The following is a 26,883-nucleotide window of genomic DNA, read 5'->3' as shown; positions in this document are numbered from 1 at the left end:
TAATATCTGAACTTTGTTTAAATTTGACCGAGGGTAATGTTCAACTGCCAGAAGTAGTTAAGCAACAAGCGAAGCAACATCGTTCCATTGTACGTACATTGGCCTCTAAAAAGAAAGGAGAGAATTTTAAAAGGAAACGAGTTCTTCAGGCGGGAGGTAGCTTTTTCACACTTTTACTGCCAATAATTACAGGACTTGTAAACAGTTTTCTCTAGAGAATGGCAAAACCCCATAAATTGACTCCAATAGAACTCGGTCTCTCACCCATGGAACACTTTGAGAACAATCTGAGTAAATTCCTTGATAATGAGAATATTGAGGATGATAAAAAACTGCTTTTACTTCAAGATGCACTTCGCCGAGTGGACAAACATAAGCCCTATCGTATGAAGACCACTACTACTAGTATTAATCACAAAAAAGAATCATCTCCTCAAGATTCTGCTGCTACTGGAACACAATTAAAGACGAAGGAATCAGATTCGATTGTATTAAAAATTGTAATTCTAAGCCCCTAATAATAGCGGGAAAAACTAACACGACCCGTAACCTATCTCATGGAAAGTGGTCAAGATCATATTCAAGTTGAGAACAATGGGAAAGGGATTATAATTCAGGGCAAGAGCTATAATCTACTTGATTTAATCTATGATATGGTTACAAATCGTAAAGGATTATTATCATTTGACACTCATCTATACAACTTTCTAAATACATTAAACTTCCCCAAAAGTCTTATTATAAATAGACAAATTCTAAAAAAATTAAATGAACATGCATCAACATCAACAACAACAACAACCACTGCAACACCAATAAAACATGAACAAGAAGAAGAAGATGAAGATTTTAAATCAATCTTGGAAAATACTAGAAAACCTATTGGAAAAAAAATTTGACAAAGGTGGCGAGGAAAAAGCGAAAACGTATCATGTCACCATCACCATCCAGTATACAAAAGGGTAGCGGACGTTACACAGCGTATTTACGTTCAAAATGGTTTAAGTTCTGAATGGTGCTTATGAAGATATTGGAGAGGCAGGGAGTTTAAGTTCCCCAACCACCCATTCCAAAGTCACTGGTGTTCACACTAAAAGTGTACAACACTATCTACAAAATGAATCAAGTTACACTCTGCATAGAAATCATAGACTTTTTGCCAATCAATATCAAAAAACTAAAACCTGTTTGCCGTTACATATAATGCAAGTAGATCTCCTGAATCTAGATGAGGTTCACCGACGTCATAATACACCGTAAAATTACATTCTTCATGCAATCATTGTTTATAGTCGTTATGAATATGCAATTCTATTGCAAACGAAGATAGGTGTTGAAGTTGTTCAGGCCACTAAAAGTATTCTCGAACAGGATTCGTATAAAAAAATTCAAACGGATCGTGGTAGTGAATTTGTTAATCCTCATGTTGCAAAAGTACTAGAGAAATATAGTACACTGCTCTATCATAGTCATAGTCCTATAAAGGCTGCATTGGCCGAACGATTGATAAGAACTATTCGACTTTTAATTTCAAGATATTGGACATTGAAAAATACACCGGCTTTTATTCATGATTTAGATAAAATCATGTTGATTTATAATCAACGAGCTCATCGATCATTGTCCAACTCTACACCAACGGAAGTTCATCATTCTGATCATGATTCAATTGACACCTTTCTTAAACAATATTACAATGAATCGGTTAAGAAAAATAAATTCAATGTTGGTGATACTGTTTGAATTAATAGAACAACTAATGTTTTTGAAAAGGGAAATTACTTATGGTCCACCGAACGTTTTGAAGTGTCAAAAAACCTAGACACTTAACCCATAACTTATCGTTTGCGCGATACCAAAGATGAAGAGATTTTCGGCGGCTTTTATGACTATGAACTACAAAAAGTTAAAAATAATAGTAAAATCTATCAAATTGAAAAGATATTAAAGACACTTACTCGCAGGGCTAGGAAAAAGTTACTTTTTCGTTGGCTAGGATGCAACTCTGATTTTTATTCTTGGATCGGTGTTGAAGATATAGACAATGCCCAATGATTTCTATATAACATTTATGTCCAACGTTTCTGATCCTCTCTAAAACGACTTGAATGCGACAAGTGATTTTTAGACAAAAAATTGAAATTTCTCCCCTGTCATCAAATTTGACGGTGCATATGAAGTGGCTCTTGTTGACTGTATTCTCAAAAATACCTATGACATCCTGAGAAAGGATTGTGTGTATGATATAACAGTTATACCACTCGATTGGACTATGAAAGGGTTGAACTATGTCGACTATGAATGGGTTGAAGCACTTAAATCTAGTGACTATTCACATACCAAATAGAAATATATCGAATATGATAATATGACAGATTAGTGTCGTACAATCATTAGAAAAATCTCATATCGTAGGAATGGTAAATTCAATTTTAATTATTCATTGGAAAATGATAGGATTTACATTACCGCACCTCTTGACACTGAAATAATTATCCTCAATGATAATCTGAGAGACGTTCTTGGCTTTAAACAGAATATGATCAATGGGAAAAATGCTGGCACCGTTTAAGGGATGAATCAAGTTATTTTTGCTGATTATCCACCTGGTTTTGCCTCGGACTCTTGCATATTGCTCTATGCATCCTTTGTTGAAACATCGAGAGTCGGTAATTCAAATGTCCCCCTCCTACGTGTTCATGAACAAAAAACAACTCTTGAACTTGTTCATCACTATAATATAAAGCATCCTCAGTATGCTCCTATAAACACTTCGTGTTTGGAACTCTTTCAGTTAACACTAAAAAGGAAATTTGGCGATCCTCTAGCAATAACAAAAGGCTTAGCAGTGATTACTTGTCATTTTCGACCCATTGTTGGCGATAGCACAATCACCTAAAATTAACAATAGAAGAATTACATTTGTCTGTTCCGATATCGATTGCTATGTTGGTGATCTGAGACCACATCAAATAGGCAATGGATTGGACTACTACAAGGGGCGTAATACAATGTCTAGCTATGGTCTTGGTAGCTGGTTTGCTATGCTACTTCGTTTTGCAATACCAGTTGCCAGAAAATATCTTGTACCTACTGCATCGAATTTTGCTGCCTCCACACTACAGGACTGGGGGTCGGGCAAGAATTTCAAGGAAAGTGTTAAGGAAAATATTAGATCTTCAGCATGAGTCGTTGGTGAGTAACTAAAATCTTGACAAAATGGGGAGGGATTGAAAAGGATGCGTGAGTGTCATTCACTCATCAGTCTCCACCCAGGCGAGAAGCGAAGGACATCAACAAGGACTATAAGGAATAAAACACGGAAGACCAATAGGCAGAAGAAGAAAAAGAAAAAGATTGTTAAATCAAAGAAGGATTTCTTCTCTTAAAATGATTGATCTCCACCACAAAGAATCGTATCCATCAATTAGTTCCTCAATGAATCTTTTCAATTCTGAAAATGTTGATGTCTGTCAAGTATGGTTACTTTGAACAATTTCACCCCCAACAACCCCTCTCGGAAAACATACACTTTCAAATATTTTTCAATGAAGGCTATTTCATTGATTTGTCATCAACATTTATTGATTTAAATGTTGTGGTGAAGAAAAAGTCAGATAATTAAGCTCCAAAAGCTGCCAATGATTTCTCCTATGAGAATTGCATTCTTCAAGGTCTAATCAAACAGAGCAATGTATTTATTAATGGCACTTTGGTGAGTGCTCATAATAGTCTATCCAAATATACAAGCTAAATAAAATTTATTAAGATTACACCTGAGACTTACAAAGAGTTGAGAGGACAATCATTGGGCTATGAATATCGATCAGGCGTTAATACTGACGGTGAGTTGACTACTGCAGTGACCCAGGAGTATCATCTGGTTGGAAAAATTAAATCATGAGATATTCAATATATCCTAATGGCTACCCCCCAATGTCAAGATTGACATAAAGTTACAGCTGGCCCCATCGAATTTCATTTTGAGAAAAACACTTCCTGCAGCACCCGATGCAAATGTCATTATCACATGTGCAATTCTCCACGTCCGAAAACAACAGGTTATGAGCTCTGTTGCATTGGCAGTGGAAAAGCTAAGAGCCAATGGTAACAACATTGAACTTCTTGTCCCCCCTACGATCTCCAATCAACGTCACGTTACCACTGGATGTCGTGGCCATAACAATTAATCATTTAGCAATGGACAAATCCCATCGAAAGTGGTTCTTGCTTTTGCAAACAGCAGTAACGCTGTTAGATTCTGGACTAAATACCCCCATGATTTTAATTTTTTTGGTCTATCTAGCCTTGTGTGCAAAGTGAATGGTATTCCACTGTACACTCTATCTTTTGACAAACAATCCTATAGAACTCTGTACGAGTTGACCTTGCAATCCCTAGATCATGACTCTCAACTATTTGAAAATGGAATAACCGATTCAATGTTTTAAAAAAAATCATGGGGTAATTGTTTTGGACTTGTCGGGGACTCAGGATATGAGCATAGTACAAACAGGGAATGTACGTTTAGAGTGTACATTTGCCGATGCTCTGACTGAGAGTATCACGCTAATATCACTGAGTCAATTTGAAACCTATTGGGAAATCATACCCGACGGCAGTGTTCTACTAGACCTACCACCATGAACACAAACCAAATAATCAACGTATTTAGTATGGATCCATACATGTCCCAGTACCAGTCCTATTGCATACCTTCGGACTTCATTGAAAAAATTCCAAGTGTTAACAATACCCTAATTATTGTTAATAGCAGTCCATCGACTTTGAAGACCGGTAATTGGCTATGCATCTTTCAAACAGCGAAGAATATTGAATTTTTTGATCCTCTTGGCCTATCGTATAAATTCTACACGCCATACATCAGCAACTTTATTGAAAGCAGTGGGAAAACCATTATTCAAAATCAACGAAGAGTACAGGATTTAATGACTAAGACATGTGGCTTTCATGCACTACTCTTTTTCATGTTCAGATGTCGTGGCTACACCTACAAGCAGTTTCTCAACATCTACGTTGACTTACCTCGATTGAACGACTTTCTAGTGGAAAATATACTTACAAGCGTATTTAATATTGATTTTAGTGCCTTACGAATAAAATGTTCTAAAAATGTATGTGAAATTGTTTATTAATAAAAATTTATATACATGATAAAACGACTTTTCTACTCTTTAGATTTCATCTTCTACTAGGTATAGGTATTTGTCGACAACAACTAGTGCAGGTAGATTATCTGAATTCACAGTGTACTGATCCTGATGTACTGCAATGTCAGGGTCACATTTTCTACAATAGAGTGTGACTTCACTCTTGTCATATCTCTTTGTATAGTCAATGATACTATTCTCATTCATTCTATAGAATTCACATGTTTCAATTTGCTTATTTGAAGCAATTTCACAAACAGTGCCCTCAAGTATCGAATCACATTCCGTCACAGCCAAATAAAAATCAGTGGGCTTATAATCATAACACCCATTGTTTTCGCAACGATGACGTAGAAACCATTTGGTTTCGCTGTTCTAACAGTTAAATCATTGACCCGGTTCCTCCTCCCATTAGAATCTAAAACCATGGCGATACCAATCTTTTAGCAATAAACTAAAATCACGTTTAGAGTTGTTTCCAATAATACTCGGATATTTATTCTCCCACTGATTACATTTATCATAGTGACAATTGAAGCTTAGATGTTCTCTAGTGTGAGAGTCATACACCTCTTCAAGACAGGAATTAAAACATGTAATTTGTACAGCATATCCTCTATGCAATTTAAACAGGTTGCATAATCTAAACTTTTCATCATACTCATCAATCATTGTGCAATTTTCACATGATAACCAGCTGCGCAGTGTGTACATACAAAGCAGACATGTCTGGAACATTTTGTAATGTTTTGACACTCCCACTGCCACAATGAAACTGAGCTAGCAACAACAAAAAGTGTCTGAGAGAGAGAGAGAGGAGTAAATCATCCTTGAGCACCATCTTTCTCATGAAAAAAGTCCTAAATTTCTAAACTAATGTTTAAAAGCATATCCACAATATCATTTGGCCGTGTTGTGATCAATATATCAATAAATTGTGTAAATGCATTTGGACCACGACGTAGAAGTTTCATACAGTAGTCTAATGATGGAGAATCAGTTTTCATTATATCGACAAGCATTCCTCGAGAAAAAATCTTCCTTTGAATAGACAGCTCTAGGAAATTGTCATCTAGAATCAAACCTTTTTCCATAAGAACTAGATTCTCCATGATTCGCTCTTTCTCGAATCTATCCATTTTTTAGAGTCCTAACTCTCTCACAACCAACTTCAGACTAACCAGAATTTCTTTTTGTACTCTAGAAAATATACGCTAATCTACTATAGAAAGAAAAAAATACAATTGATTTAGAAACAATTTTATTGAACATAATTACAATACTAATAATAATCATGGATGCATTTTGTTCTCATCAATATATTTCGATATGACATCGAATGCTGACCGAAGTTTATTTATATGGAGCATATTCACTTTTCCAGCAAAACATAGTTGCCCCTCCTGCTTAAACTTGCTTAATGATATCACATATCTAGCATACATACTGTCCCATTCAAGGCATAGTCTACAGCCAGCGGTTATTTCCACAGCCACATTGGGTACTCGTAAATCGTTGCTGCTGCTGCTGTCGCTTCCATCATTAATCTCCAATAATATAAATGCACCACTCATTTTTTTCTCCACTAATATCCTCTCAAATAAACTATTCTCTCTGAATTCAATTCTCTTGCTAATATGAAATGAAGTGAAAACCATTCCTTTTATTCAAACCCCAACCACAAATCAAGTTATCGTATATTGAACACCCACTGATTGGCTCATAAAAAATGCCCATGTCAAACGATACATTCATTGTGTAATTCTGATCAAAAACAAAAACCTTGCCAACTTTTAAAATGTTCACGCGTGAGTGTAGTGTCTCTGCCATGGCTTTTCCTTGCGCAATTCATGAGTAATTGCATGTAAGTTTCGTGGTGCATATTGCCTCAGGTTTAAGTTTCTATGTAGGTATCGGACTGTGCACACCCTCAGGTGTAAGTTTCCATGTAAGTTTCGGACTGTGCACACCCTCAGGTGTAAGTTTCTATGTAAGTTTCGGACTGTCCACACCCTCAGGTGTAAGTTTCTATGTAAGTTTCAGACTGTGCACATACACACTACTCATACCCCCGTAACTCTGACTTCGATCGAAATTTTGAGATATTCATTTCATTCAGAAGCGCCGAAAAGGTCTAGAAAGTATGCCTCCAAGGTCGACATAACCCCCATAGCCCAATGAAGATGGCCCTGAATTGTCAAAATTAGACATTGCTAAAAAATAAAAGGTGGTTCCCATGTTTTTCTTGGTTTTCCAATCAACTAGAAGCTCTTATGGGTTGTTCGTTAGACTGAGAGTCCCAGAGTATGCTCTGGAGCTGACACACATACCCGAATAAACCAAAAGATTATGTCCACCAGAGTTTCTAATATATCTGAAATATCTCAGGAATGGATTTGGGAATAAAGCTGAAACTTTAAGGGAGTCTTAAGGTGGAGTTAAGCGGACCTCAAACCTTGACTTAAGGGAAGGGAAGGGCAAAGGTAAGTCAATAGACACTGTGTGCATTAAGATCATTGAAATTGAATTCCTGTATTATCCTGAGAATGGCTTGGGGTTTGAAGTTAAACTTAAAGGTACAGTAGGGGAAAGGAAGGGAGACGACAAGGGAAGGAGCCTTTAAATTTTGCGTTGGGGGGGGGGGGTAGGGGAAAGACTGGAAGCTACTTTGTATCTGATCCACCAAAAGATTTTTGCACTATAAGCTCCTACGGAATTTATAATCTCAGTACAGTTAAACAGTGAGGTACATCAAAAGACACTATGCCCTTTCAGGTTGTCAAAATCATAGATCTGCAACATCTCGAGAACAAAGAGGGATATTAAGTTGAAACTTTCTGGAGGATTTAGAAAATGGGAGAGGCAAGTGGATGTTGAGTTATGTCTTAGAGAAAGGGCATAGCCAAATCAAAAGCCACCATGTACGTCTAGGTTATCAAAATACCATATCTTCCAAACCTCAGGAACAGCTTGGGGGATAGAGTTGAACATTCAGGTCACTCAAATATAATATTTGTAATATCTTGGGGAATAAAGTTTAAATTTTCAGGTATTGCTGAAGAAAGAAAGGAGAAAGATGGGACAAGGACACTTCAAATTTTGAGTTGGGGGGAAGAGAAGGGGCAAAGCAATTTTGATTTTGATCCACTCGTATGATTTTGCACTAAAAGCTCCTATGGGATTTCTAATCCATGCATAGTTAATTATTGAGGTCAATCAAAAGACACTAAGTATTGCCAAGTTATCAAATTAGGGAATCTGCAGCATTCACAACTTTTAGAGTGTTAACGGGTACGGGGAAGGGGGTGGGGTTGCACTTTGACATTGAACTATGACTTGAGAAGAGACGATAAAATTAAATGAGATCACCCTATGTATATCCAATTTATCAGAGTACCAAATTTGCAACATCTTGGGAGAAGTTTGAGGGTTGGATTTGAAACTTTCAAGTTGTGTAGGACAAGGAAGGCGAAGGAGCAGGAGGACTTCCAATTTTGTGATTGGAGGCGGGAAGAGCTAAAATGTTATTTCTCCTGTCTACATAAAAAATTTTGCCCTTTGAACCCCAATGGCCAACAACGTCTAAGTAATGAGGCGAAACACTTTAGCAACAAAAACTTTACTTATGTTCCTAATATTAACAAAGAATAAAACAATTTCCATTAAAAAATGGACAACAATTAATTTAAAAGACTGTTTGAGAAAAAAAAATTCAAAGAAAAGAAAAGAGCCCTATTAAGTCCTACCTAAGACTGGCAGAAAGAAAAATCCTAAAATAATTCAAACTTAAAACAGACCAAAATAGCTATTAATGAATAAATGAAATCCGAAATGAACAAGACAATTCAAACAAATAATAACATCAGACATGAAGATAACACACACTGCTACAGATGAATAGATAAATCCTAAAACCGAAAGATATTAGAATGATTAATCTGGTCAAACAAAACCAACAGAGATCATAGGCAGGGCGCTAGCGCTGCCTAAGTAAAGAACGATGTGGTTACAATGTTTTTTTTTTTTTTTTTTTTTTTTATACCCGGGCACTTCGTATCGAAGTAGTTGTTTCGAATACTTCGTATCGAAACTTCGAAAAGGGCTCATTCGATTGGAAATTGGTGTGGCTTGTTCCCTTTTCAATAGTCGAAAGTGATTGGAGGGCAACTAGCCCCCCCCCCCCCACGCCCATCATTCTCCTAACACATCAAATCAAAATTTTGAGATAGCCATTTTGTTCAGCGTAGTTGATTTCCAGATAGAAAATATCTTTTTGAGGAGGACACTCCCCCACAACCCTCGGGGCAAGGGTTTTAAGTTATGCCCTGAGGGCATATAAGATCAATGTTGACACAATGTAGAGTTTATTATTTTTTTCTTTAAAGCAGGGCACTTCATATAGATGGGGTCGTCGTAGAGACTTCAAAAGGGGTTCATTTGATTGGAAATCGATAGTTCTAGTGCCCTTTTTAATAGTCGAAAGTGATTGGAGGGCAACTAGCCCCTTCCCCTATCACGCCAATCATTCCCCCAAACACATCCAATCGAAATTTCGGGATAGCCATTTTCTTCAGCGTAGTTGATTTCCAGATAGAAAATATGTTTTTGAGGAGGACACTCCCCCACAACCCTCAGGAAAAAGGTTTTAAGTTATGCCCTAGGGGCATATAAGGTTTTTATAGAAGGTGTTGTCTTAGAAACTTCAAAACAGGCTCATTCGATTGGAAATTCAAAGGGCTATAGCCCTTTTTAATAGTCGAAAGTGATTGGAGGGAAACTAGCCCCCCCCCCCCACACCCATCATTCCCTAAAACACATCCAATCAAAATTGTGAGACAGCCATTTTGTTCAGTGTAGTTGATTTCCAGATGAAAAAATATGTTTTGAGGAGGACACTCCCCCACAACCGTCAGGGCTAGGCTTTTAAGTTATGCCCTGGGGGCATATAAGGTTTTTATTGAAGGCGTTGTCGTAGAGACTTCAAAACGGGCTCATTCGATTGGAAATTCAAAGGGCTAGGGCCAAATGTAATAGTCGAAAGGGATTGGGGGGCAACTAGACCCCCCAAGCCTCTCTTTCCCCCAACGCACCCAGTGAAAATTGTGATATGGTTAGTTTGTTCAACATAGTTAAATTTCCGATAGAAAATAGGTTTTTGTGAAGGAAAGTCCACCACAACCCTCAGCGCAAGAGTTTTAAATTATGCCCTGGGGGTATATAAGGTTTTTATAGAAGGCGTTGTCGTAGAAATTTCAAAACAGGCTCATTCGATTTGGAATTCAAAGGGCAGTGCCCTTTTTAATAGTTGAAAGTGATTTGAGGGCAACTAGCCCCCTACGCCCATCATTCCCCCAAACAAATCCAATCAGAATTTTACGATAGCCATTTTGTTCAGCGTAGGCTAGTTGATTTCTACATAGAAAATATATTTTTTTAGGAGGACACTCCCCCAAAACCCTCAGGGCAAGGGTTTTAAGTTATGCCCTGGGGGCATATAAGGTATTTATAAGAAGGCGTTGTCTTAGAAAATTTAAAACAGGCTCATTCGATTGGAAATTCAAAGGGCTAGTTCCCTTCTTAATAGTCGAAAGTGATTGAAGGGCAACTAGCCCCTCCCCCACGCCCATGATTCTCCCAAACACATCCAATTAAAATTTTGAGATAGCCATTTTGTTCAGCGTAGTTGATTTCCAGATAGAAAATATGTTTTTGTGGAGGACACTCCCCAACAACCCTCAGGGCAAGGGTTTTAAGTTATGTCCTGGGGTATATAAAGTTTTTATAGAAGGCGTTGTCATAGAAACTCACAAGGGGCTCATTTGATTGGAAATTCAAAGGGCTAGTGCCCTTTTTAATAGTCGAAAGTGATTGGAGGGAACTAGCCCCCCCCCCCACATCCATCATTCACCCAAACACATCCAATCATAATTTTGAGATAGCCATTTTGTTTAGCGTAGGTTAGTTGATTTCCAGATAGAAAATATGTTTTTGAGAAGGAAATTCCTCCAAAACCATCAGGGCAAGGGTTTTAAGTTTTGACAAGGGGGCGTGTAAGGTTTTTATAGAAGGCGTTGTCGTAGAAACTTCAAAAAAGGCTAATTCAATTGGAAATTCAAAGTGCTAGCGCCCTTTTCAATAGTCGAAAGTGATTGGAGGACAACTAGCCCCCCGCCCCCCCCACCCATCCTTCCCCCAAACACATCCAATCAAATTTTTGAGATAGACATTTTGTTAAGCGAACTTGATTTCCTGATAGAAATTATGTTTTTGAGGAGGAAACTCCCCCACAACCCTCAGGGCAAGGGTTTTAAGTTATGCCCAGGGGGCATATAATGTTTTTATAGAAGGCGTTGGCGTAGAAACTTCAAAATAGCTCATTCGATTGGAAATTCAAAGGACTAGTGCCATTTTGAATAGTCAAAAGTGATTGGAGGGCAACTAGCCCCCCCCCCCCCACGCCCATCATTCCCCCTAACACATCCAATAAAAGTTTTGAGATAGCCATTTTGTTCAGCGTAGTTGATTTACAGATAGAAAATATGTTTTGAGGAGGATACTCTGCCACAGCCCTCAGGGCAAGGGTTGTAAGTTATGCCCTGGGGGCATATTAGGTTTTATAGAAAGCGTTGTCGTAGAAACTTCAGAAAAGGGCTCATTCGACTTGAAATTCAAAGGGCTAGTGCCCTTTTTAATAGTCGAAAGTTATTAGTAATATTTTTTGCTGTTGTTGTTGTTTAGACCAGGGCACTTCGTATCGAAAGAGTTGTCGTGAGAACTTCGAAAGGGGCTCATTCGATTGAAAATAGAAAGGGCTGATTCCCTTTTTCATAGTCAAAGGTGGTTGGAGGGAAACTAATCGCCCTTCCTCTCCCACCCTCCCATTTGCCCATTAAGTTTAAAAACTAAATGTTGCCTTAAGATTAAACCAAAATGCACTGTGATAATGCTAATTCACAATAAGGCATCTCAGCAGTATCCCAAGAACGACTGAGAGTGTTACGTTTAAACTTTCGAGGCTACCTCTGCTCTTAAAATTTCACCAACTCAAAATAGTGTAGGCTAAGTGTATCCAAGCTAACAAAGAAAGTAAACAAATTTTCTTGCGAAAGGTACCAAATTTTCCACTTCAAGTTAGCTAGAGGAGATATGAAACTAAGTTAAACAGTACCATTTGTGTCCAGATTATGAAAATGGTGTATGTTGTTAAAAATTGCTGAAAATTTTTCTCCAGCATTCAAATAGCAGGCCAAACTATGAAGTCTTAAAAAACGAAAATATTTACAGTATTATTTTATTTTTCCCTGAAAAGACTATGTCAATATAAAACGAACAAAAATTGATTAAAAAAAACCTTTTCCACAAAATAAGTTTTTCAAAGGAAAGTAACAACTCCATTAAACAAAAAATGAGCAAAAATAAAATCAAATAATCTACCAAGCTCGAAAATAACAAAAATCAGCATCGATAAATAAATGAAACCCAAAACGAAGAGAAATTACAATAAATAACCGAGGCAAAATCAAAACGAGCAGAAATTCACATAATTTGGGCGCAAAACCCCTATGCCTTCCCAAGGCCAGAACAAATTTTGCACTTTACTGAAAAATACAAATGAATGTTCATTGTCAGTTTAATATACATATACTGATATTTAGTAATCAAAATGTTAAAATTATTTGATTTATTAAAGTTAAAAAAGTAAAAACATTTATATTTTTTTCAGTAAAGTGCAAATTTTGTTCTGGCCTTGGGAAGGCATAGGAGTTTTGCGTCCAACTTATGTTAATTTCTGCTCGTTTTGAGTTTGACTCGGTCATTTATTGTAATTTCTGTTCGTTTTGGGTTTCATTTATTTATCGATACTGATTTGTGGTAGTTTCGAGATTGGTAGATTATTTGATTTTATTTTTGCTCATTTTTTGTTTAATGGAGTTCTTTACTTTTCTTTGAAAAACTTATTTTGTGGAAAAAGATTTTTTAATTAATTACTATAAAGAGGTGCAAGGATACCACTTTTTAAATCACCTAAATGCCAGAGTGTCATTTGCAATTTACGGAACAAAATTTCAACATTTCCTTTTTATAATTATAACTTTAGAAAATTAAAATAACTAAGGTTGGTTCTTTCCAGTCATCTTGATTATTTTGTGTTTTTTCTTTTGGATGTTTTGATAAATAGGAACTACTTCACGCGCGCTGGGTTGTGAATCTTTTGTCCGAGGGGCACAGATTCGATTCCTGGCGTGGCCGGTTATTTGGCTCGGGACGGGGGTCAGTGGCGGGAATCAGTATGCTCAGCCAGAGTCGACCCAGCTCTAAATGGGTACCTGGAGAAATCTGGGGAAGGTAAGTAGGAAGGGTGTGCGAAAGCACAGGATGGCTGGCCTCTAACCCCCCATTGCACTTTCTGAAGGGCCTCGAAACTTAGATCAGCAGCGTAGGTTAGGACCTTAAGGGTCTAGTGCCGTCATACTTACTTTACTTGACTTCTTCAAAATACATGTAGTTTTCAATAGAACCCAAACGACACTCAAACTGTTTAGAGGCTTTGGGAGATAAGGTGAGTAACATCACTCTTATATGCAGGCCTTAATTAACCTTGGGATATTATTTTTTTGGTTGTGTTGTTTTTGATGTTATGACAAGAAATAATAAACAAAAAAACACATTGCTCGAAAAACAAATCCGCTTTCATTAAAGCACAAATAACGCTGTGACCTTTAGAAGGTTGATGGATCAGTAGCCCTTCTTCTGTTTGTGCCAATTTGTGTTCCTATTGCAAGACTCTATTATTCATCTTAATTTCTGTTGGTTTTAGTCTTGTTTTTTTTTTTTTTATCTACAGCAGTATCTGTTATCACATGATTATTTATCCTCATTTCCGTTCGTTTTGGGCTTCATTTATTCATTGAAAGTAATTTTCTTTCATGTTAATCTTGAATTATTATAGGACTTTATTCCGCACATCATAGGTTTTAATAGGGCACTTCACTTTTTGTGAAAAACTACCTTTTTCGTAAGTGTTTTTTTCAAAACTAATAAAGTTAGTAAACGAACTTTCACTTGAAAATGTGTAAGAGGCCTTCTAATGCCATCCCGCACTTCCGACAACTAATTTTCAGATTAAAGGTAAGAGATGTTGCATTCTTTTTTAAACACAATCCTAGATGTTTTCAAAAGGCATGATTGGAGAACCGAACAAGGGCCCTCTCCTTTGACACTCCCTCCTTGCCCTTTGAAAAGCCAACTTCTTAGTGGAACGGTTGAAATCTTGAGTCGTTTTTTAAAGAAACCACACTAAGATTTTCAATCTATATTAGTGGAAAATAAAAGTAGGACAGTTGTCGCCTTCAACACTCCGCTCACCACCAGCTTTTAAGTGGAAAGGTAGGCATGCTGTAGTTTATTTTAATCAAAAACACGCAATGCTTTTCAATACTGTATTATTTTAGGCATAAAATGGTCTGAGATTCGAATACACCCCCTCCCTCACCACGAAAACTTCACACGGAGGCAAAAACCACGCAATGGAGGCAGAAAGTGCACCCTTGGACCCTCAAAGACTAAATCCCATCGCCAACTTTGAAGCAGGCATATTTTTTTTCGACTAATCGGATTGGAATTCATGAGGCAAGTACCGTGGGTCAATGGGAAATGAACATGATGATTTTCAGAGGGGTCTTTCCCTTCCTCGACCTTAAATCTCCTTGAAACTTATACAGCACGTAATTTTACGCCAAGTGGACATAGCTGATCAATTTTCAAAGGCCTCCCCCCCCCGCCCACACTTAATTGTCATCACTCACTTGAAATTTGGTTGAAGGGTACCTACAACCAAAAGAACAGCAAGCAAGAAATTTTAGACCGCTAAGCTTTACAGCCCAAGTAGCAGGCTTTAAATTTTCATTGCAAAGGGATTTCTCTTCTATCACTAGGAGTGACTTTTTTCTTCTTGATTTTTGTTAAAGAAATAATTCCTCTTGCAACATAACAATTTTAAAGCCTTTATTGGTTGACAACAACGATAAGCAATCAATGGCAAAGGATCACGTTGCACAACAACTTGTATCCAATTTAAACTCAGAAATAGTTGAGGATAAGATAACAAAACCCTTATAGAAATGTATTTAAAATACGGATTTCTCTACTTTTAGGGGGGGGGGGGGGTGCAAGTGAAATATCATTAAGCCACCTTTGGGTTGCGTAGCAAAATACATTGTATGATATTTATGATTTTTTTTTACGAACACGTAACAAAATTTAATGCCCAAAATTTAAAAATACGCATATAAAATCTTGCAGCCGCCTAAGACTCTGTAAATTTTTAAAGGAATCCTAATTCTAGTGTGCTATCTATATCAAAGAAATGATTAGAATTTAATTCTCAAATGCAAGCTCACAGACAATACAAGACAATGAAGACAAATGTGAGACAATTTTCCCAACTTACAAGCATGCATTATTCAACAAAACAATGAACTTTGATGTAACTTCATAGGTGACCCTACGACATATAGTCTTTATTCTATTTCCATTCGGTCCACTCAAGTACAGGGATCTTGAGGACACTGAGGTGGTATAGTCCTTAGAATAATGTAACCCAGAAATAAGTCCATGGTGCAATGTCAAGTAGGCATGGACATCAATTCAAGGCTCACCTCATCAAACCGCACTTCCTGGAAAGCTTTCAAGCCCCCCCCCCCTCCCAGAAACCAATAAGGTGGAACAAGCCATTCTTATGATATAAGGAGCAAACCAAAATTAGGCAATTTCAGATCAGACATTCTGCAATAAGTTCCATTCAGATGATTATTGAATTGGAATTTTTTTACAAAAAAAAAGCCCCATACAACATCAATACGTGCAAACGACTACCTTAGCTACTTTCTGAAACAAGGCCGTTCCTAAACCTTTCCCTCTATATAGTTCACGGACGATAATGTCTTCTATGTATATAGCTTTACCAGCCCAAGAATACATGAAGAAATACATGGAATACCCCACGATATCATCATTGACTTCACAAACTATTGCATGGAACAAAGGAAATTCTCCAAAGCCATCTCTTTCCAAATCTACAATAATGACGTGTAAAGGAAAAAAAAAGAGACACAATGGCATAAATAGTAATAGCAATATACAGATCTACAAGAAAATGACAAATATAGCCAAGAAAAATAGCAGAGAAAAAAAAGGAAGAAAACATCCATGAAACAGATTTATAAATCTCTAAACATATTCTTATACATCCATAGTATTCGCCATCTTTTTTTATTCCCTTTTTTATTCACACTTCTCTTCATACTTTTTTTTGTAAACTCGTTTTTCTGTTTGATTTGATGTATTTAAATGTACCCAGTGTTTTAGCTTTACTCTTTACTAGAATGATTTAAAATAATTTTGTAATGTTATTTTTCTGAATAAAGTCTATAAATGAGTTAGAATCACTCCTTCCAACGGTAAACAAGTCTTGTTTTTATTGCATAAAATTCCACAAACAGTATGTAGAAAAAAAAAATTCTCAAATCAATTTCAGAGTGACGGAATTTTTCTATATTCTTTTCTAGACCACACTTTAATATATTCATGCTAGATAAGGAACAAAGTCTCCTTGCTAACTATAGAAGCAGTTTTTCATCATAATTTGTTCGATACGTTGAGTTGAATACATTTTGCACAAATACTTCCATTGAGAAATAAGACAAACCTCTCCGCCAAAGGTGGCTACACTCGCACGAAAAACTCTCAGTTTTATATATGCAAAAGTATTGTGATGATACACTTTCACTGTCATTTGAAACGTTGTGTCTGAAATTCTTCCGCTTCTGAGATAACTGTCAAGCCGTCTTCAAAGAGAAGATCAGCAGGGCAAGGTAAGTCAAGAGGATCCATGTGTGATTGAAGAGATATTACCCTACTGATCCCACCCTTCGAGAAAAAAAATAGCAAAATATTTTTAGTAAATATCTCAGAAGCCTGAAAAGGACAGATAAGAGTAGGCACGATAGCGACGATATTTTTTATTTATTTTTTTATTCACAGTTCACCAAAATTAATAGGTTTAGCCTCGTCTTGATTTTCATCATTCACCATGCCACCAGCACGGCCGATTATGATTGGACAGCCAATCATTGCCAGGGAAATTTTTGAAGGCTGTTTAACCATAGTCAGCTGTCCACAAACGATCCACCTCCAAAAATGCTGCTGACAGGGTGAATGATGTCAACCAACACAATGACTTCAACTGAATCAAAAATTTCAACTATAGATTTCAACTGAATCAAAGTCAAACGCACACAGTACGGAAAACTCAAATGATATCAGATATTTTGTAAGGTTTATGAAGCAGTTTTAAAGCTGCAACGGGTTCAGTAACGACAAGTTAATTAAGATGTCATAATCGAGAAAGGGCAAAACCAACTTGCCCATTAATGATTTTGCAACTAATGTGACAAAGGAGTTTGGTTTAAAACCAGAGTGTCTTATACAACGAGCAGCTCTTGGCTTAGATGCATGACCAAATGAATAATAGTTAAAATACTGAGTGCTTCTAAAATGGAAGAATCTACAAACTGAAAAATGTTAAAAACAATAAAATAATGAATAGCCTACATTTTATAACAAAGAAACGTTCCCATGTATTATTACACGTGACACAAGTTGCACACCCTACAAAGCATGCTTTCTCACCTTAGCAACATGTTTTATAAATGCTGTACCAATGCCTTTTCCTCTATAGGGTTCTTGAACATAGATATCTTCTATGTACACAACTCTTCCCTCCCACGTGGAATAAGTATAGAAATAGATGGAATATCCAATAATCTTGGTATTCACTTGGCAAACAAGTGCATAAAAGTAAGGGTTTGTTCCAAAACCATCATTTACAAGTTCTACAAGATAAAATAAAATTGAAATGCTTAGAAAAAAAAAAAAAAACAAAAAAAAAAAAAAAACAGAGCTATTCCGACATGAAAATACACATGCTTGTTTCCGAACAAGCGATAAATTATATATAATTCCTGGGTGAAGTATGTTCCAGCGATGAATTATATATAATTCCTTCCTAATTATATATAATTATATATATACAAGACAATGCATAATCATTAGACAATATAATAGTTATTTTGGGAATCAAATTCACACAGCATTATATGTAAGGGACTACCTATGTATCTAAATGCATTGAGACATAAATTTATTAAATTTTTTAATATTAATGCATCATTCATATTGACCCTACATTATTTTTTGCGTTCTTAGAGAGAATATGATTGGAAGTTTACATTTTGAAATGAATTTCACTTGATAGTTTGGTCCTTTCAAGAACAGAAGGATATACTTCCTCTAGAATGTCTTTACCCACTGCATACAAAGCCATTACAAATATTGATTTAGTTCTTAGAAGGTAAGAGATAGGTTTTGATTAGGATATCTTTTATTTTGCCGATTTTTTCGTATATAAGTCTGGAAAAAAAGGAAATCACTTTTTTAGCATAGCGTGTAAACCATATATTGTTTCTCGTGCAAGGTTACAAAAATGTGAGCTTCACACGCACTGTGATATAATAACATATTTAATCCGTGCAAATTTATCACCAAATAGTTGGCGGTAACGAACTTTAAATAAGGAGTGCCTCGTGTAAATAGTCACCAAAACTCTTAAGCGAACAAAAGTTATTGCTTCGTACAATATCCAACATACACCTATAAAATTAGCTCAAATGCACTGACTCAGGATTTTTTTGCTATATTTGTAAGATTTTGAAAAACTAACGTGTTACTGAAAACACAAAACAAAGAATAGCTTTGTAGAGTAAAAAAATAAATCGCTTTATTATGATATGGTACCATTTGATTTGGTACAGCTTGTAGATTGTCATTTAGTAAACAAACCGGAAATGAAGGCGTTTGGGTAATGTTAAAACCCTAGACTAACTCCAAAACTTTGCATCATAGCTTGAAATTCTTTGTACTATGGGCAGAAATAACAGTATTTCTGTAGTATACAGTGAATTTCCGCTGTTTAAAATTCATATTATTAGCTACTGACAACACTGCTGTTGAGACAAATTAGTTGCCTCATAAATCCGCCTATCATTTAAGTGTGGTCTATTTTTATTTTTTTTTTTTTTGCTTGAATCCCTCAGAGAATTCAAGTTTTATACTAGAAATGAATGGATATCACAGCTGTTGAGACAATAGTGAGAGCCTTAGAAATTAGTCTTTTATTTTCTGCAGGCTACGTAAGGGCTTTTCAGCTCCGAAAACAACGTCATGTTTTTTTTTGCGTGGGTTGAGTTTTACCTCATTTACTGTGACGTAATAAATTTGTTCGTTTTAAGTTTCAGCTTCATTCTTTATTTTCACTTAGTTTTCTAAATCACTTTTTGCTCGTTTTTAGTTGTTGTTTTTTTTAATATATAAAACACGTGTGATAAAAAGATCTTCGTTAAGCTTAGGTTATAATAAAAAAAGCGAATATAAGTGTTTAATAAAATAGAACATTATATATAAGTTTTAAGCATTATCTCTGATACTTTCCCATGAAATATTGGCATTTCGTCACATATATGAGAGTCCCGGAAGGCACATTATCACTGTTAACTTTAAAAAAAGCGCGGATAGAAAATTTTTTTTTTCTCATAACACGTATTTTTCATAATGCTGTCTTTTTCTGAAAAACAAATAACCCATTTGAACCGCTATTCGACGTTCTTCCCAAATATCATAATTTCTGCTGTTACAAATTCCTTTTAGAACATTTTCTTTGCAATCCAAGAGTGTTCTAAATACCTAAAATCTCTATTTTTGGCCTAGATTTCCCAATAATTGAAGATTTTTTTCCCTTTAAGATGTTTTTAGGGTAAACACTATGTTACAATAAAGTTTCATACTGATTGTAAAAAAAATCTCTTAAGAAATGGGGCCTATAGTTTTTCTGAAAAGCAAAAACCCTTTCCAATTATGCGGAATTTACAATATAGTGTCTATAATTAGAGTTCATCAAAAACAATCTACAATTGTAAAGTGGAGAGAAATCCATCAACTGGACTAATGTTTATGAAACACCAAGATGAACAAACTAACGTAACTTCTAGAACTTTTCTGTCTTTTATTTTGTGGAGGAAAGGTGTTGTGCCTCAAAAAATTATTCAATCTTTTAGCAAGTTTCCTGGCTAAAGTGCCATACCTCCTTACTAAGGGATAGAGTAGACAGGGGCGGATCCAGGATTTTTTAGGGTGGGGGCGCAAAATAGGTTGATCTGATAAACTTGCGTTAAGAGCAAGTTTAATTAACGTAATCTTGCGTTAATTAAGTAAATTACACTACTTTAGACTACGTTAGGGGGCGCCCCCTCGCCCCCCTGGATCCGCCACTGAGAGTAGAGTAAAATAAACGTTAAGGTTTTTTTTTTCTACCAATTATTTCCTTTGCAAAATAACCTTCATGGTATCTTGCATTAATAGTGACTAGTTCATTAAAGAACAAGCAAAGAGAACATGGTATTTTCAACCAACTGTCAAGAATATAACAACAAGCCCTAAAAATAAACCTACGGAAAATAAAATCTCACCCTCAACTGATACTTTAGGACCATCTGGCATTTTCTCATAATCTGCTAATTCCTGGAAAACAAATATTTAAGGAACATTAATGAAAATTATGAAGAAACAATACAAATAGATAGTACATAACACAAAAGAAAAAAAATGTGGCCAAATATCTCCTTATAATACACAGGCCAGAAAGAGAGAGAAGAATCAGAGAGAGAGAGAGAGAGAGAGAGAGAGAGAGAGAGAGAGAGAGAGAGAGAGAGAGAGAGAGAGAGAGAGAGAGAGAGAGAGAGAGAGAGAGAGAGAGAGAGAGAGAGAGAGAGAGAGAGAGAGAGAGAGAGAGAGAGACAGAGAGAGAGAGAGAGACAGAGAGAGAGAGAGAGAGAGAGAAAGATAGAAAGAGAGAAAGAGAGAGAGAGAGAGAGCCTTCTATCATACTTATTGTTATTACTGTTTGTATAAAGCTTTAACGTAGCTCTTTACTTTCTTATATACAATACTTGTTTTGATAAATATGTGCTATTATAACAAGAAAAAGTAGGCACAATGTCATTACCACTCTTACGCTTATATTTTGCTAATTTTTGAAATACATAAATTTCAAAGCAAAAGATAATTACTAGTTGAAGCCATTACATCACTATAGTCAACAAATAAAATTGGCAAATTATTTAGATCCAAATCTACTGGTAAACAATGCATAAATATTAGGAAAAAGAGGGGTCAAAAGAGAGAGGCCTGAGGAATGCCAATAAACCTATTTTTTGGGGGGAAGACATACATCCCAATATTTCAGCTTGTCTTAGCACATTTTGCAAAATTTACTTTTAAGTTTGTTTAAGCCAGAGACTCCAATAAATAATTTCTAACATCCACACTGGCTATGCAATAGGAAATAAAAAAAAATTGTGAACAAGAAAAAACGAGGATAATTCCAGCCAGTTAAAAAACTAGTGCTAACTACTACTAACAACTCATTGCAGCCCCAAACCACCTGAGGCCAACGCAGCTACGCACGCTCCCGGTCCATCCCAATCTATTCAAAGCACCCCTCTTTACACCCTCCCAGGAAGTTCCCAGCTAAAAAGAAAGGATACATATACAGGTATTTAACATTTTTAGTTCTTACTTACTTTTGTGCACTGAAGACAGTTGAGCAGAGGTTTTCACCAAAATACCTGCATACTTAGCCTTCCTTTTCTCAAAGGCTGGAATTATTCTCGTTTTTTCCTCTTCATATTTTTTTTCGTTTTCTGACTTCACTACCTGTGTTTTCAAACTCACTAAAGAAGATCCCATGATTAAGCGTGTCAAAAGCACTTCTTATACAAATAAAAAGTTGCTACCAATTCACCTTTATCTAAGGCACCAATTATGCTAGGTAGAATCCCAGCCAGTATGTGTTTACTTGATTTATTTGGGTTAAAACCAAACTGAGAATTACAAAAAGATTTTTTATAGCAATCAACCTTTTCCTAATTAGCCTATTCTTTGTACAATTTCTTCTATTTATGGAAAAATCAAATTACATCTATGATTATTAAGTTATTTTTATAATATCATATGTGATTATAAGTTATTTATTGTAATTTCTGTTCATTTTGGGTTTAATTTATTTATTGATGGTGATTTGTGGTAGTTTTACCCTTTGAAAATTATTTGAATTTATTTCTACTAATTTTTGGCTTGATGGAGCTCTTTACTTTTCTTTGGGGGTGGGGTTACTTTCCGTGGGGGGTATTTTCCAGGAGGAGGGAGGTTAAATACCGGCCACCATAGTACGCAATGAATGACAAACCTGAATCAGCTCTCTAATAACTGCACAGTCTTCCTTCTTAGCATCTCTGATTTTATACTCAATCATCCTAAAAATAAAATCACAAGTCAGTTTTTTTTCTTTTTTACAAAGGCTTTTCGCTTGGCATCTATGTTTAGTTGATAACTATTTAAAAATAAAGCACATTGAATATATATATATATATATATATATATATATATATATATATATATATATATATATATATATATATATATATATATATATATATATATATATATATATATATATATATATATATATATATATATATATATATATATCAGGATTCTCCTCTATGATACAGGGCAAATAAAAACTTATGGTTTAGCTGCTTATATTCATGTAAGGAGTAAAACATCACACTACTTTCTGCAGTGGCAACAATTCCAAAAATCTAGGGGGGGTGGCTTTTTCCATTTTTAAAATGAAAATGCCAAAAAAGGTACTTGCAGAGTTTAGTGCTTGATTAATTACTGACTTATCGTTGTTATGTAGTTGTGCCTCATTATGTTATACCTCATTGCAGGTGCTTGGGTTTTAAATGAACTTTGAAATTGTATGCAATTCTACATGGTGTCAGAAGTATAGAAGATGGATTCAACTCATTGTTCTACACCCATGATTGACTGGAACTCCCCTAATCTAAAGCATGCATGGACTGAGTTTAAACAACGTGCAAAATTAACGTTTAGTGCCCCCCTGAGCGGCAAATCAGAAACTGAGGAGTGCTCATACCTACTGATATGGGTTGGGGAAAAGGGCAGAGACATATTTAACACATTCAGTGTTGCTGATTCTGAACAAACAGTGGCTGCATACCTATCAAAATTTGATGTTTATATTGAACCAACTGCTAACCCCTTATTTGCAAGCTATCAATTTTACAAGAGAAATCAAGATCATACTGAGACTGGTGAACAATGTGCGACAAGTTTGAAGATATTAGCAGAAGACTGTGTATTTAAAAATTCAGAAGATGAAAATGTCAAAGACAGACTAGTTTTTGGTACAAGAAATGACAGAATCAGAGAGAAGTTACTTACACAAGGATCAACACTTACTCTCACTACCGCTATTCACACAGCCCAAGCAACAGGGGAAACCCAAGCACAACTACTAACTAAGAATGGAACAGAACACAAAAGAGTTATCAAACAAGAAGTTGATGCTATAAACAAAGGTCCTGAATGTTACTTATGCGACCCATAATACTTTCGTGGGTACAAGTGTCCTGCAAAGGGAAAAACATGCTCTAAGTGAAGTAAAATCAACCACTTTGCTTGGGTGTGCAAGAGTAAAGTGATTCACCAGCTGGAAATTGCTGGATCAAGCTCTGGTTTTCAGGTCAGACAAGCACCAGATTCACACAGACGAGCATCAGACTTTTCATCTAGCCCCGGAAGTGAGTTCTATATTGATTCAATTCATTCAAATAATCAATCCAATAGCCAAAACATTGGGTTGTACTTCAGCAAACAAAAAATTTATATAAACTTCAAGATTGATACAGGAGCAGAGGTATATATACTTCCATTGATGAAATATGAGAGGCTTTACCGCTGTCAAATTCTAAACAAGACCAATTGCATCCTGACAAGCTATACCAATGGAAAACTAAATGTATATGGAGTGTGTGAAGCTGAAGTACAGTACAAAGATAGACCTGGACAAAAACTTAAATTCTTTGTGTTGATACTCAAAAAGTCCCGATCATCAGTAGATAAACCAGTGTTGACTTGGTCTTGTCAAATTTATATTTGAGATCCAATCTATGCAACAGACCCCTGCTCGAATGAAAATCATGATAGACAATTATGCAGATGTTTTTGAAGGCATTGGACAGCTGCCTGGCGTATGTAAGTTAAAATTATAGGAAGGAGCTATACCCACCCTTCAACCACCAAAACGCGTACCATTTGTGTTAGAGAAGAAACTAAAGGCTTAACTTGATTGCCTGGAGCAGTTGAAGGTCATTGAGAAAGTTACAAAGCCTACAGACTGGGTCAATTCAGTTGCGATAGTGAAGAAAACAAATGGGAACTTACAGATATGTTTGGATCAAGTTGATTTGAACAAGAACTTAAAAAGGCGGCATTATCCAATTCCAATGTTCGAGAGCATCGCCCAAAGGTGTGCTGGCGCTAAAATGTTCTCCAAACTGGATGCCACCAGTGGATTTGGTCCATGATGCTTGACGATGAATCATCTGATCTAACAAATTTCAACACCATCTACAGTCGTTACAAATTCAAAAGGTACCCTTTTGGCCTCAACTCTGCTCAAGATGACTTCCAAAGGAAAATGGAGGAGGAGACTTTCGAAAACCTTGATATGGGGTTAATAATCGATATCATTGTCATATGCAGTGCTGATAAAAAGAACACAACGAAAGACTCAAGGCAGCACTTGATCATGCTCACAAGAAAAACGTGAAGTTCAACCAAGATAAATGTATGTTTGGCACAGACAGTATCCCATACTTTGGACATCTCCTGACCTCAGAAGAAATAAAACCCAATCCTGAGAAAACTCGGGCCATTTCCGAAATGCCACCCTCTAAAAACAACAACCAACTGCAAAAACTTTTAGGTATGTTAAACTACCTGTCTAGGTACATACCAAACTTGTCATCACTGAACAAAAGCCTGAGAGAGTTAGCACGCGCTGATCAATACAAATGGCAACCGGCTCATGAGCAGGCACTTGATAAGATAAAATTAGCTTTGTGCAAAAACTTCGTTTACTTTGCCCCAAAATTCAATGACATAGAGATCAAGTTAGATGCATCAAAGGATGTGTGCTAGGAATGCCATCTTCTGGCCTGGTATCACAAAAGACATCACTTTCCTCATATCCAGGTGTGATGCTTGCAACGCATATTGTGACAATCAGCAACAAGAGCCACATTTATGCTCCAAAATTCCAAAATTACCTTGGGAACACGTGGCCATTGATATCTTTAATGGGCAGAATTGCCACTAGCTCGTCACAATTGACTACTATAGTTGATTCTTTGAACTCAATAAACTAGAATCATTAACCTCATCAGCCATCCTTAAAAAATTGGAAAGCAAGTTCAGTTGCCATGGAATACCAAAAAGACTCGCATCTGACGACGCCCCTAATTGTGTATCATCAGAATTCAATGATTTTACCAAACTGTGGGAGTCACAAAACGAGCAGCCAAAAGTACCCCCAATGTAATGGACTTGTAAAAAATCAGTCCAAACTTAAAAATAAACTCATGTCAAAGGCACTAGAAAACAGCTCAGATCCATGCTTAGCCATTCTTGAATATCGAAATAAACCAATTGATGATGGACAGTATTCACCTGTAGAATTACTGATGAGTCATCAGCTCCATTCAATACTGCTGGTGATTTCACCACAGGTTGAGCCAAAAATTGTCCTTTATTTGTTGTTCAAAGTCAACAAACAAACAAAAAAAAAAAACTTTCAGAAATCATACCATGATAGAAAAGCTAAATCAATGACTACCCTAAAAGCATGGCAACCAGTGAGGGTCAAACTTAACAACAAGAAGAAATGGGAAAAAGCATTGATAACCAAAGCCTTTGAAGATACCCCTTGCTCATACATGGCGAAAACTCAAAATGGTTCCACATACCAAAGGAATCTACAACACATCAGGCCCCAAACGAGCCTAAATGATGACCCCCTTTACCCCATAATAACTGCAACAGATTACTCTTGTCATTTCTCACCAATTCACACCTCTAACAGCCAATCAGTCAGAGCTGAAGGAAAGATGTTACTATCTGTAACACCACCTTCACCACAAATACCTTTGGTGCTCCCACATACAGAACATGCATTCACATCTCCCATTGCCAAACATCCAAAAAGCCCTCTACACAGATGCTGAGGGCCACTGGATACATCACCCACGCTGGCCAAGTGGTTAAGCCCATTGTTCCCTTGGATCCGTGAGACAAAAGCTAACAAAAGAGAGGAGATGCAGAGTTTAGTGCTAGATTAATTACCTTTCAACTCAGTTAAAGGAAGAAATTAAAATCCTCTGAAAGTTAAAAAAAAGATAAAAACACAGTAATTACAAGAGCAGACAAAGGAAACACAGTTGTAATTATGAATTCTGCAGATCATGAAATGAAAGCAAATACTGGATAAAAATACTTAAAAAGAAATAAAACCTGATTGCACAGACAAATACACACAGCAGTTGAGAAAAGAATTAGGAATTTTAAAAGACAGTAGACTAATTACAGACATCCACCATATGGCTAATATGGGAATAAATTTAATTTGTGATGCAAAGGGATGTTACATTTCGATTGAGGATGCAATTTTTAT

General features: G+C 36.2%; 1 protein-coding gene across 9 annotated transcripts in view; it reads right to left on the bottom strand.

Annotated features, from left to right (window-relative positions):
• Positions 1-26,883, bottom strand: part of LOC148941368 (thialysine N-epsilon-acetyltransferase) — a 150,497-nt gene that overhangs the window by 111,410 nt on the left and 12,204 nt on the right. For 6 of the 9 annotated variants that reach the window (XM_089104079.1, XM_089104078.1, XM_089104077.1 and 3 more), the window contains exons 2-4: positions 22,531-22,597; positions 20,753-20,804; positions 17,862-18,064 (exon numbers count right to left, since the gene is read on the bottom strand). In XM_089104079.1, the coding sequence (XP_088960205.1) occupies positions 17,862-18,064; positions 20,753-20,804; positions 22,531-22,596 (321 nt within the window). In that variant the 5' untranslated portion in view covers position 22,597. Of the gene's footprint in view, positions 1-16,046; positions 16,247-17,861; positions 18,065-20,752; positions 20,805-22,530; positions 22,598-26,883 lie in introns of all 9 variants that reach the window. The other 3 variants (XM_089104083.1, XM_089104082.1, XM_089104081.1) reach the window with 1 other exon arrangement.

This window comes from Artemia sp. Qi Xiang Cuo, chromosome 18, assembly GCF_049724085.1.
Source record: "Artemia sp. Qi Xiang Cuo chromosome 18, ASM4972408v1, whole genome shotgun sequence".
Classification (NCBI taxonomy): Eukaryota; Metazoa; Arthropoda; class Branchiopoda; order Anostraca; family Artemiidae; genus Artemia; species Artemia sp. Qi Xiang Cuo.
The sequence above is the reverse complement of the archived record's forward strand: the minus strand, read 5'-3'. Positions and strand labels throughout refer to the sequence as shown.